Below are 12,952 nucleotides of genomic sequence, written 5' to 3'. Positions count from 1 at the left end.
TCCGGCGTGTTCCCTCCTCCAAGTAAACCACCTTGATATCCATTTCTTTTCTGATCCTTTGCTAGCACAGTGATGGTGGTCGTTTCGACCCTTTCAGCACTGTGCTGAAAGTGCCAGGATGCAGGAAGAAGTCACTCAGTTGCCTAGGAAACCAAGCATGCCTTCCAAATTGTTATTGTTATAATGTTATAATTTGACTATTACTGGAGGTATACTGGAAAACTAATTTTAAAAAAAGTTTTCCTGCAAAGAAGTTGTTGAGCTTTTTTTAGGGAGGGGCAAAAAACCAAAGTTCCCCCATGGTGGAAAAAATGAGCCTGCAATCGACCGCTATCACACGGGGACCTGTAGATCACAGTCGACTGGTTGGACACCCCTGGTCTAGACAACCAGATGACTTTTTCCTCTATTGTGTGACTGTGCTCTGCAGGATGGCTCTGGAAAGTACAAAATGGATGTGAAGAGTCACAGAAAAGGGGAGAAATTTAAAGCAAATAGGGAAAGTGTAGGGGGATTCCTCAGAAACTCTCGAGTTTTGTCTTTCAGCGGCCTGCAGTGTGTATTAGAATCACAGAACCGTAGAAATGTAGAGTTAGAAGGGGCCTGCTGGAAAGAGACTCATAATCCTCCAGTTGACTGACACCACTGCGCAGGCCTTCCAGGCTGAAAACCAGAACCATATGCTTCAAACTTCAGAAATGGTTGCCTCCTCTGTTCCGTGGAAGGCAAACAGCAGAAACTTGAAACCCATCCTGTTGAGTTCAAAATGCCGAGCCTTCTCTGGCCGAGGAATTAATGTGTTGCGTTTGACAGGACACCTGCCATTTTACACCTCGCTGCTTTTAATCTCATGAATAAACAGAGTGCTAATTGTTTGAGTTTTCAAGGAAATAGCATTTGTAAGGCAGTCGAAGCGTTGCCTGGGTGTTCCAATTTTTCACTCTCTCTTTTTCCAAACAAAAAATGTAATTCAACCTGTGCCATGTTTGGATTACAGCAGTTATGATGCTGCTTGGCTGTTTGAAGCAGAAACTGCCTCTGCTCAACACTGTTTGGCCGAACACCAGAAATTGTCTGGTTTTGCTTGTTGCGGTGCTTTCTCCCAGCTGGTAAGATGTAACTGAAAGTTACATCTATTGCTTAATGCCAGCGTGCAGAGAGATCCCTCTTTCAATGCTGTAATAGCAGAAAGATGCCTCATTTTTCTTTTCTTTTTTTTACCTTTCCCTGGATCACAGCTGCCGTGCAGTGAAGAGAAATTCAGATGGATTTCAAAGCCTTTTTTAAGAGTGAGAGAGACTGAGAAATCAAGAGTGAGAGATGATTTTGAACCGATACATATTTGCCTATTCTCTCAAAAGAGTTCCCCTCCTCCTGCTTCACCTCTGATTTTTATGAAACATTTTTCCTGTAGGGAGAATACTCAGCGGGATGTGGAGATAATAAGATATAATTGGATGTCAGTGGTCCAATTGTGGTCTTTTTTTTTGAAGGGGGGGGGGACTTGCAGCAAGTGCCAGAAGATTCAGGAGATCAGAAGATTAATATAGCTTTAGGCTGCCATCCAGTGTACATTTATCTGTGAGTAAGCCTCATTGGCCATAGTGGGACTTACTACTGAGTAAAATACGCCAAGGCGTTGGTTCTGTTGGAATAATTTTTCAGTGCTATTCATATGTCCAATCCTAACCTTGGAGGAATGTCACCTTGGAATTGTTTTCTATCTTCATCTACTTGTCGTTTTAAGATATTCTAGCAAACCAAGATTGGTGAGGAACTCTGGGATAGCTCAGTTGGTAAAGTCGTGGGTTCAAGCCCAACTTTGGGCAAAAGGTTCCTGCATTACAGGGTTTTGACTTGATGACCCTTGAGGTTCCTTGCAGCCCTAGGATTCTCCTGGTTTTCAGTTTTAATTTAAAGTAATTTATATATTTAGAGCATCTGTTCCCCACTTTTCAGCTGAATGGGCTCCTGCAGTACCTGGCATAGAATCAATAAAAACAAGATAGTTTTTATCACAGTCTTGCGCTCTAAAAAATAAAACGTCACAACAATTAAAAGCAAGGAAGAGGAAAAATGCAAACATAGGTACCATCTCTTCAACTTAAATAGTAATTTAAAGTGTGTGAGGTTCTACTATATAAGGCAAACACAGAAGTCCTTCTGAATTTGCTTTTGAATCTGAAGTGTTACTTTTCCATAGCAAAACTCAGAGGCTCCTTATAGTTATTGAAAAGCACAGGGGCAAGATGGAACCCAGGTGTGTTTTCTCCAGTTAGAAAGAGCAATGATATATTCATATACAGAGAGAGAGAGAGAGAGAGAGAGAGAGAGAACACTACCTCTTAATACTGACCCCTCAATAGGAACAGAACTACTGTCAATCACTGCTCTCCACTCCCATCCATTTCAGGTGGTCAAGAAGGATTGATTATCAAATTATCAAATGCTTCTGAGTGGTCTAGGATGAGCAGGTTTACACTCCCTCTGGTGATCTTCAGGCTCTCTTTGCATGTCTAAGCAAAGTCTAAGCTGAGTAATAAAATTGCATCACCATAAATCCAATATGAGATATTGGTTGGATTAGTTTTGTTGAAATGCCATGCACTAGACTTGTTAAGGGCTATTTGATTTATAGCTCTGCTATCAGCCTAATTGCCACAAATCAAAAGCTCAGACCTTTTGCTTTCATGCATAAAACTAGAGTCTTTTGCTTCCCTAAGGAGAAGGTCTATTTTGAAAACACTTTAGAATATATTCTAAAGCTGGAGTGGGTCTTATTTGATAATTATAGGAGGTTTTGGTAGATTGGAATGAAATCACCAACTCATATATATTCGCACTCATTACATTATTTTCCAGCATAATTGGAGCTTAAAACTAACCACAGGGTTGTTTTTTTGTAAAGCTAAAGGCCATGTGTCTCTCTCACCGGCCCTAGCAAAACAGCAAAAAGGTATGGTTGGGCAAGGATGGAATTTTGCTCAAATGGGATGGGATCCATTCTAATAACATCAACATCGCTGCTGCCTACTTCTTCCACATTTTCCAGCATTCCTTCTAAAATTTGTACAGTAAATATGTGACAATTTTTCAAGGGGTGCAAGTTCCAGCTGGTCTAAGATTTCTGACCACATGCACAAACAAACAAACAAACACCACATATCCTGCTCGTGGGTGCAAAAGGACTAATTTGCTCTCCATTTCTAATGATTACGACTGAGCCGTTGTGCAACTCTACTCTGCTTCCGAGGATCAAATGCCAATGGCTCTGCAATTATCCTGATTGAGAAGTTGATTATGCTGAAAACGCCCGTGATGATAATGACCTTACATTCCTAATTGGGCCTTTCAAACCAGAGCACTTCACACTGTTGATAGGCAAATCAGCAAAGAGGAATAATTTCAGGTGTACCTAAGCTCCAGGCGTCTCTCCTGCACAATGAAACAACTTCTCAGGTTAACCACCATCATTCTCGAAGCATATGTCAGGTCTCCCTGCGGGCTGCTGCAAAGCCTCTCCTAAACTCGTTTCACGGTGTGCACCTCCAAGGTAACATGGGCAAATCCATCAGTTGTATGCCTGACCACTCGGAGCCTGTGGGGCAGCCCTGTTATTTTTATGAGACTATAAACCCTGTAATTTTTACGAGTCTATAAAGTTTCCGTTGTAATTTAAGACCCCGAATTTGCTGCATGCGGGTAATCAGGATAACATATCTTGTAGTTCCCAATTCTGCTTTGATCTCTCTGCCCGGTTGTTGGTAGGTAGCCGTGTTGGTCTGCTGTATGCCATCAAATGCCAACAGTGCCCTTCAGCCCTCTATATTGGACAAACAGGCCAAACCCTACGCCAAAGGATAAATGGACATAAATCTGATATCAGGAATCACAAGACAGAGAAACCAGTAGGAGAACACTTCAATCTCCCAGGACATTCTATACAAGATCTCAAAAGTAGCTGTCTACTTTGAATTTCAGACTGGAAAGAGAAGTTGCTGAGTTGCAACTTATAACCAAACTTAAAACCATGGAGAGACCTGGTCTGAATAGAGACATTGGATTCTTATCTCATTATACATGATTAAGCTATTTTTAGCCATCTCATCCCTTGCTTTTTCCTGTAAGACCTATTGCAGTCGTTAGCAGTCGTCAACCAGTTTACCACACCTATCAGCCAATCACCCATTCTCACCACCCTTCTGAGTAATACTACTCCCCACCCACACACTATATATAAGGGTCTGGTGACTTCTGTTTCAGTGTATCTGAAGAGGTATGCATGCACACGAAAGCTCATACCAATAACAAACTTAAGGTGCTACTGGAAGGATTTTTTTTTTATTTTGTTTCGACACTTAAAAAGGTAAAGGACCCCTGACAGTTAAGTCCAGTCACAAACGACTCTGGGGTTGTGGCGCTCATCTTGTTTTACTGGCCGAGGGAGCCGACGTTTGTCCGCAGACAGTTTTTCCGGGTCATGTGGCCAGCATGACTAAGCTGCTTCTGGCAAAACGGAAATGCCGTTTACCTTCCCGCCAGAGTGGTACCTATTTATCTACTTGCACTTTGATGTGCTTTCAAACTGCTAGGTGGGCAGGAGCTGGGACCAAGCAATGGGAGCTAACCCCCTCACAAGGATTCGAACCGCCAAGCTTCCGATCGGCAAGCCCAAGGCTCAGTGGTTTAGACCACAACGCCACCCATGTTTCTATATACACATATACATCCATAATGATCTTTTTAAGAAATGAAGCTGAAGTATATGAGTAAACTGCCTGGTTTAATCACTGTGGGCTAGGACTGGCACAGTTAGAAATTATCTGGAGTGCTTCTGACTCTTCTGAGAATACATCCTAGGACTGATATAGAACAAAGATAGCTAGAGGGCCTTTTTGTGAGTCTTTGCGAAGGAATGGCAGTGCAGGGCAGCGCCAAACTTGCTGAGTCATTCTTTTCTGTCAAGTCATGGAAAAATGTGACTTGCATAATAAGCACAGTGTCACTCAACATCATTAGTACCGGGAGGCAGTGAGGCAATTTGTGAACAGTTTGCAAATCCTGCTATTGTAAGAAACTGCTATAATTTCATACAATTTTATATGTGTAATAGCCATGTGCCCTTAGAGGTTAGCTTATTATATGTGTCGTCCTTCAAACAGCTAATATATACTTCTAAAAATGAACTTCATTTTTTCAAAAATACTTCATATGGTATGGTAAAATAACCACTTTCCATTTGTATTTGACAAAGTCTACTCACATCCATTACTATGTTCTGGAATACGACGTCCAGAAGTTGATATGCTGCTTAGTATAACAGAGTGTGAAAGGAGGCTATATATTTTACTAATTTACAAGATTTCTATACCATCTGTCAATATTTTTTTTCATTCTGTGACATATTATTAAATATTATACGAACAGTTAGGAACCAGGCAACACAAAGTGAAAACAGAATCGATCAATACAAGAGCAGGATTGTTATTATTTTATTTTTTAAAACACCTCAGCTTTTGGTAGCATATTCCTTTTGAGTGATTTGGCTTTGCATGGAAGTCAGTCAGTCAACAGGAGACATGTACGCCAAGAAAGCATTTGGTCTAGTTTGTGATGCCCTTCCATCAGCCCTAGTTAGCATTGTTAAAGTCTGTCATTGGGCTCCCCATTGACTACCCCAGATGTGGATGCCTTAAAGCAGTAATGGCCAAACTTGGCCCTCCAGCTGTTTTGGGACTACAATTCCCATCATCCCTGACCACTGGTCCTGTTAGCTAGGGATGATGGGAGTTGTAGTCCAAAACAGCTGGAGGGCCAAGTTTGGTCATCACTGCCTTAGAGAGACCTGTCACCTGGCAGAATAATACAGTTTCCATGCACAGAAATAAAATGTCAAAGCTGGAGCTTTGAGGGAGGGAAATGGACCTCTGAGAAGTGAGCACATCTAGCACTAAACTTGTCTTAAGATGCATGAATATCTCTGCTGTCAGGTTTGTCATCTTCTGAGAGAGAATATTCTAGCTCATGCCACAATCCTCACCTTCTTTTGTCACTTTTAACTAGCAATTTTGAATAGCAGAGTAATGACAAGCAGCATGTGGCTGGGGAGCGTCAAAGTGCTCAGAGATTTTGGTTTAGAAAAGGCTGCTTTTATGGCAGATTTTTCTCAGGCAGCTGTTCAGTCACCTCCTCTTACAATATCTAATAGCTTAAACGTCAGATCGACACTGTTTGAAGAACTGAGCCTGTCTTGACTCAGGTATATCAACCATTCTGCACTGATGCTCATTTTCCTTTTCGCAGGTCGTCATGGCGATGGGGCCTACTGGCCGGTTGACACAAATCTGATCGACCGAAGCAGCCTTAATGGTAAATATGGACTAAAACCATTTCCCTCTGAATTGGCCTTCTTTGTTCAATACAATTAAACTCCAGAATGTCTTTGTTCTCTGTGTCCCCCTCCTTGTCTCCACTTTCATCAAATCTTTCTGCTTTCATCAGATGGAATAATACATTTTACTATGGCACAGCCAACTGCAGCTGTCGTAAACTGGCAACTTGGCCTAAGAAGACATAGCAAGATGCCTTATACTGAACCAGCCCTGCTGGTCCCTGTAACTCAGTATTGTCTAAACTGACTGGCAGCTGCTCTCCAGGGTTTCAGAGAGGCAGTCTCTCCCAGCCCTACCTGGAGATACCAGGAGTTGAACCTGAGTCCTGCATGTAAGCAGATGCTCTGCTTCTGAGCCACAGCTCCTCCCATAACAGTCAGAGTTTGTTGATGAAAATATGAGAAATACGACTTTGGAGAATGCCCCATCGTATATGGCAGCACCACAAGGATTCTGGAGTACACTTAACGTTAGTACAACACATTGACGGGTCATAGGAGCTGAAAGCTGAGATACATGGCCCTACGAGCCCCTTAATGGCTTCCATCAAGTGAGCAGCTCTGGGATTTGCAATGTCGTCTGGTACTAGATGTTTTGAACCACAGCTCTCATCATCCCTGGCAACTGGCAATGCTGGCAGAGGCTGATAGGAGTTGTATGTCAGTTTGTGTTTCTTAGTGCAGAAAGTATTGATCTGATGTGTAGAGATCTTTCCTCTTCTAATTACAGTGGTACCTCAAGTTACAAACGCTTTGGGTTACAAACACTTTGGGTTACAAACTCTGCTAACCCGGAAGTAGTACCTCGGGTTGAGAACTTTGCCCCAGGATGAGAATGGAAATTGCGAACCAGCGGCATGGCGGCAGCAGGAGGCTCAATTAGCAAAAGTGTGCCTCAGGTTAAGAACTGTTTCAGGTTAAGAATGGACCTCCGGAATGAATTAAGTTTGTAACCTGAAGTACCACTGTAATTCAAGAGGGTTTTGGAAGGCTTCTCTGTGTGAAAGAAACAAGCAGAAGGTTCATGGTGTTTGGGTTATTCCTTCAGAGAAACTGAGTACAGCTGGCTTAAACTGGCTTAAACTGAAATGCTTTCTGGCTAGCCGTCCCCAGATAGGCTTCCCATATTTCAAAAAGTGAAAATCTAGACACAAAAGTTCTTGAGGGGTTTTTTTTTGGGGGGGGACAATTGCTGAGTTGTTGTTTTTTACTCTTGCCCAAAGTTCTTGAGCTTTTCTTTTGCACAATCTCAAAAAAGAAGTTTCCCAGCTATTTTTAAGGGAAATCGCCAAAATCTAGACTTCCGACATGGGTTGCCATACATCTGGATTTTCCGGACATTGCAGCGATTTCCGCCCAGACACTGTTTCCAGCTGCCATATTCAGGCTATGTCTGGGACATTCCGGATGTATGGCAAGCTTATCCCTAGATCTGTCTGATGTACTTCTGTCCAATCCTTTTTGGGAAGCAGATTTGCATGGCGCTAATGCGTTTCATCCTGTGATAGTGTTGTTGATCAGTGTTTAAGCCAGGGGTCGTCAACCTGGTCCCTTCCACCCACTAATGGGTGTTTCAGGATTCTAGGTGGGCGGTAGGGAGTTCTATGGCACAAGCTGAATCCTCCTTCCATCGAGCACTGGTGGGCGGCAAGGAAATTTTACCATCAAGAAAGATGCACTAGTGGGCAGTAGGTATAAAAAGGTTGACTACCCCTGGTGTAAGCTCTAGTGTCCACCACTATGCTGCTGTCATGTCCCCTGTATACATGGAATCACATTGCGACTTTTCACTGTCACTGCAGCTCCAGCTCCCCGGGGAAATCATTTATTTACCTTTACAGCGGCTCAGCAGATCAGTTTAGATACATCTTTTTTCCCCAGCATCATGCTTTTGAGCTAGGTGAGCAGGCGAGGTCAGGAGAAGCTTGAACAAAGCTTTCAAAGAGTTCTGACCCAACACACAAGCTAGGAAAACAGATGACAGTGATAAGGTATTAAGCAGGGTGGAAGCCTGCAATAAATTTACAGTCCTTTCCCATGTGAGGGTGCCGCCAGAATCACTGGAGCAAAAGAGTCTCTGTGAGAAAAGAAAGTTCGGGAGATTAAAGAGGGGAATGGAATAGATAATTGGGGGGAAATTCATTATTCCTTGGCTTCTCCTAGCCATGACAGAGCAGTCATTATATGCACTGTAGATTTAGCAGATATAAACTGCAGAGCCAGGAAATTGCACTGTGTTAAGAAGCAGGCCCTATTTTCTCTCAACACCACACACAAATCTATATTAGTATTCCTTTAAATTGGCCAACGCAAATCCTTTGTTTCCTTTGGTACAATGCCAGCCATGAAAGTGTATGGGACACTCCATGCGTTGGAATCTGTGCCTCCATTCTGACACACCCCAAACAAACCTGTTACTCAGACCCCTAACAAAATACAAGGTGTGACCAGAAAGTTCGGTGAATGGTCATAGAAATCGCACAGCGAGAAATATTCAAACATACAATCGGCATCGGAAACCCACGAAATGCACACAATTGTGTATGGAGATGAAGCTGTAACTTGAAAGACAGTGTATGAGTGGTTTAAGCATTTCCATGAAGGGCGGCAAACCATCGAAGATGACCCTCATTCTGGCCCACTGTCGACGAGCAGAACGGCGGGAAATATTGACGGAGTTTGTGAGTTATTGATGCAGGATCGATGTTTTCCTTCTAAATGGTGGTGGAAGCATTGCATATTCCACGTTAAATTGTTACTGAGGTTATGAGTTGTTCTACCCTCCATATGAGAGACGCGGGTGGCACTGTGGGTTAAACCACAGAGCCTAGGGCTTGCCAATCAGAAGGTTGGCGGTTTGAATCCCCACGACGGGGTGAGCTCCCGTTGCTCGGTCCCTGCTCCTGCCAACCTAGCAGTTCAAAAGCATGAAGTGCAAGTAGATAAATAGGTACCGCTCCGGCGGGAAGGTAAACGGTGTTTCCGTGCGCTGCTCTGGTTTGCCAGAAGCAGCTTAGTCATGCTGGCCACATGACCCGGAAGCTGTACGTCGGCTCCCTCAGCCAATAAAGTGAGATGAGCGCCTCAACCCCAGAGTTGGTCACGACTGGACCTAATGGTCAGGGGTCCCTTTACCTTTACCTTACCCTCCATATGCTCTCGATCTGGTGCAACCGGATTTCTTTCTTTTTCCAAAACTGAAATCTGCACTGAAAGAGCACAGATTTCCCAACATTTCACATGTCCAAGCTTCTGTGATGAGGGAACTGAAAGTAGTACGAAAAGAGGACTTCTCCAGAAGTTTACAACAGTTCTATGAACGTTGTCAATAGTGCATTGTATTAGAGAGGGCTTACTTTGAAGACCTGTAAGGTATGCATATTCGAATATTTCTCGCTGTCCGGTTTCTGTGACCATTCACTCAACTTTCAGGTCACACCTTGTAGGAGAGGCTCTGCAATACCCTGTGACCTTTCAGAAACCACAGGATAGCACCCTAGGAAGAAGAGTGAGAGTTCATGGCAGAAGAAGCACCACTTCTGCTCTTGTGACAGCCAGGGATGAAGGGGAAACAAGTACGTCAGTTCCAGAGGCGCCATTGGAGCCCCTTGTTGGCTGTCACCCCATTGCATTGAATGGGGCATACAGTTGTACAAGTCATCTTTGCTTTTCAATAAGAAGAGCTTCCTGATGTCTGATGTCTAAAATGGCTACTAAAATTGCTCTCACACGATAAAAATGATTTTCAGATAATTAGAAAAGAACATAAAATGCATGCAGTGAGGTTTGTTTCCATTTTGCTCGTAAAGGCTCCTGATGGGACATGTAATTTTAATTAAGCCTGACCTGATACTGCAAGTTGCGGAAGAAAAAACCCCTATGGTTTACAAAAGATTTATAACTTCTGATCATTATCAACTTCAGTTAAGGCATGCTACCAGCTTCTTTCCTTTACCACGCCATACCTAATGGGGATTCGTGAATTTAAAAGAAGAAAATAAATGTAACCTGAAGGTTACATAAAGCCAGCCTCAAAAATGGAAAATTAGTACAAGACACATAGCTGATTAAATCAGATGGGCTATTTTTTTCTTCCATACACAAGATGATGAAGCAATTCTTGATTCTGTCTTCCTTTTTTAAAAAAGTAGCTTATCAGTAGATAGATGACTTCTTCTTTTTTTGTCTTTTAGGTATCTAAGTCATAGATGGTATCAGTAAAACCTGTTTAATTAGGCCTCCATGATGTTTTGCACCTAATAATTTTCTTTATCAGAGCCTGGGTAAATCAGGGGTCTCGACTGTTGATGGCAATGTACATCGTCAGTGGTGGAAACCATATTGTGTGCATTAAACTTCACAGGAAGCCAAGGACTTCTGGGTTTGTTTCCCAGGATTTGAAATGTGAAAATCATTTCCAAGTTGTTGTTTTTTTAAAAAATAAAAAGACAGAAGATGCCTTGAACCCTCTCTTCACAGGTAATGGTGGGTACAAGATAAAGCTCCTATATGAGAAGCCCTGTAGACTTTGTGCTATGAGATCTCTGGTGTAAAGTCAGAAGTGCTCCGCAATCTCATTTGCATCACTATATCATGTATGCAGAGCCAAGTAAGCTTGGATCAGTGCAAAGGGAAATCAGTTTATATCCACCTAGTCATGTTGCACCCTTTGGATTCAGATGATTAATACCTGCAGCATCACTTGAGTCTGTGGAAAAGCAGCTTCTGGAAAAGGGTTATTTTGGGAAAGATAGCATCAAATCAATCATTCTCTATCGGTTTTAAATATTAAAATCTTCTAGTTTTTCAAGCATTACATTTGTAGGGCGGGGGGCTTTACATTACAGTGGTAAACACATGAATGTCCTGTAAAGCCACAACAAACTGTATTTATTGGAAAAGCACACCAGATGGTTAGAAACAGTGTCATATGAAATGTCTGCCATGTGTCAGAAATGAAGCCATTGATGTGGAGGTTGGTCTATGGAGTGAGTGATTAATGTGTAGCAGCTTCCCATGCAGACTGGATTCTGCTTTGTGGTTTCTTTTCCTACTCTTGTGTGCATTAGTGGAGGTCAATGGCAGCATGCACATGAATGCCTTGATTTAGATCAGGGACCCCCCAAACTCGGCCCTCCAGATGTTTTGAGACTACAGTTCCCACCATCCCTGACCACTGGTCCTGCTAGTTAGGGATCATGGGAGTTGTAGGCCAAAAACATCTGGAGGGCTGAGATTGAGGAAGCCTGATTTAGGTAGAGCCACATTAGCATGGAAGCCTGCTGGCTGGCTGGCTGGCTTGCAGGTTGGTTGAGTTTATTTATATGCTGCCTTTCCATATTAAGCTGTGTTCAAAGCAGCTTACAATTTTAAAAAAACAAAACTCCACAAAGCATGGGTTTTTTATTGTTATTTTTTACAAAATCTGTTTACAAAACGTGTTTCAATGAATTCAAAGATCAACAGTTTAGCAAACATAGAATAAATCCAGTTATAACCTATAAATATTGATTTATTTATTGCATTTATATCCCACCTTTCCTCAAGGTTGGTGCACACAGGTCTGCTCCTCCCCATTTTAGCCTCACAACAGCCCTGTGAGGTAGGTTAGGCTGAGAGTGAGCGACTGACCCAAGGTCGCCCAGTGAACTAAATGGCTGAGTGGGGATTCAGAGTCTGGGCTCCCAGATTCCAGTCAGACATCCTAACCCAGCCTTTCTCAACTTCGGGACCCCAGATGTTGTTGGCCTACAACTCCCTTCATTCCTATCCAGCATAGCCAGTGATCCAGGATGATGGGAGTTATAGTTCAGCATGGAGCCTCAGCAGCCTGGCTGAACTGATGAGCTGAACTGAGCCAAGTGATCTCCTTTCGAAAGGACTGGAAGGCTTAAAATGAATTCTGGAGTAGGTGGTTTAGTATAATAAAGCAAAGAATATTAAACTAAGCCAGCATGGAAATGACAACATTTTCTTGACATGCTTTAGCAGTGAGAAACATGTTATTATATAATATTAAGGTAATTACTCAAGGATTTCTTTTTTTGAGAAGTGTCTGAGTTGTGGCACATAATAAGAAGAGTTTATTTTTCTATTTTACTTGTTCTTTCACTAGTATGTTAATAAGGTTGAGCGGCCAGTCAAAAAAAAAAGGAGTACTGTAGTATTGAGTTGGTCCTACCTGTAGAGTTTCAGCCATGGTAGTCCTCTGGATATTCTCCTGAGCCCAAATAATGATCCAAATGATTCTCCTTAGAATAAAATAAGCACCAATATCATGGTAGGTAGAATTCTCACAGGGTGACAACTAAGCAGTCACAGCTCACACAGATGTTCCCATTCTGCTCAGTTCTGCTCTGTCCTCCACACTCAGCACGGCAGCATATACTTTGGGGACCTAAGTGCAGGGAAGAATGAAATTAGGTGCACAGTCCCTTGCCATGGTTTTGTTGGCACAAACAGAGAAAGCTCATCACACCGTGCTTGGTATATACATCAATGATTCCTGAGAGGAGAGCGATCATAATTTTGAATCAAGGGTGCTGTACCAATATATTAACA

General features: G+C 42.6%; 1 protein-coding gene across 3 annotated transcripts in view; it reads left to right on the top strand.

Annotated features, from left to right (window-relative positions):
- Window positions 1-12,952, top strand: part of DCC (DCC netrin 1 receptor) — a gene marked incomplete at its 5' end in the record, with an annotated part of 945,448 nt that overhangs the window by 875,086 nt on the left and 57,410 nt on the right. For all 3 annotated transcript variants that reach the window (XM_083465695.1, XM_083465694.1, XM_083465696.1), the window contains one exon: window positions 6,304-6,369. In XM_083465695.1, coding sequence (XP_083321821.1) covers window positions 6,304-6,369 — 66 coding nt within the window. The remainder of the gene's footprint in view (window positions 1-6,303; window positions 6,370-12,952) is intronic.

The sequence above is a fragment of the Podarcis liolepis genome, assembly GCF_965112155.1.
Source record: "Podarcis liolepis genome assembly, chromosome: 11".
Taxonomy (NCBI): domain Eukaryota; kingdom Metazoa; phylum Chordata; class Lepidosauria; order Squamata; family Lacertidae; genus Podarcis; species Podarcis liolepis.
The sequence above is the reverse complement of the archived record's forward strand: the minus strand, read 5'-3'. Positions and strand labels throughout refer to the sequence as shown.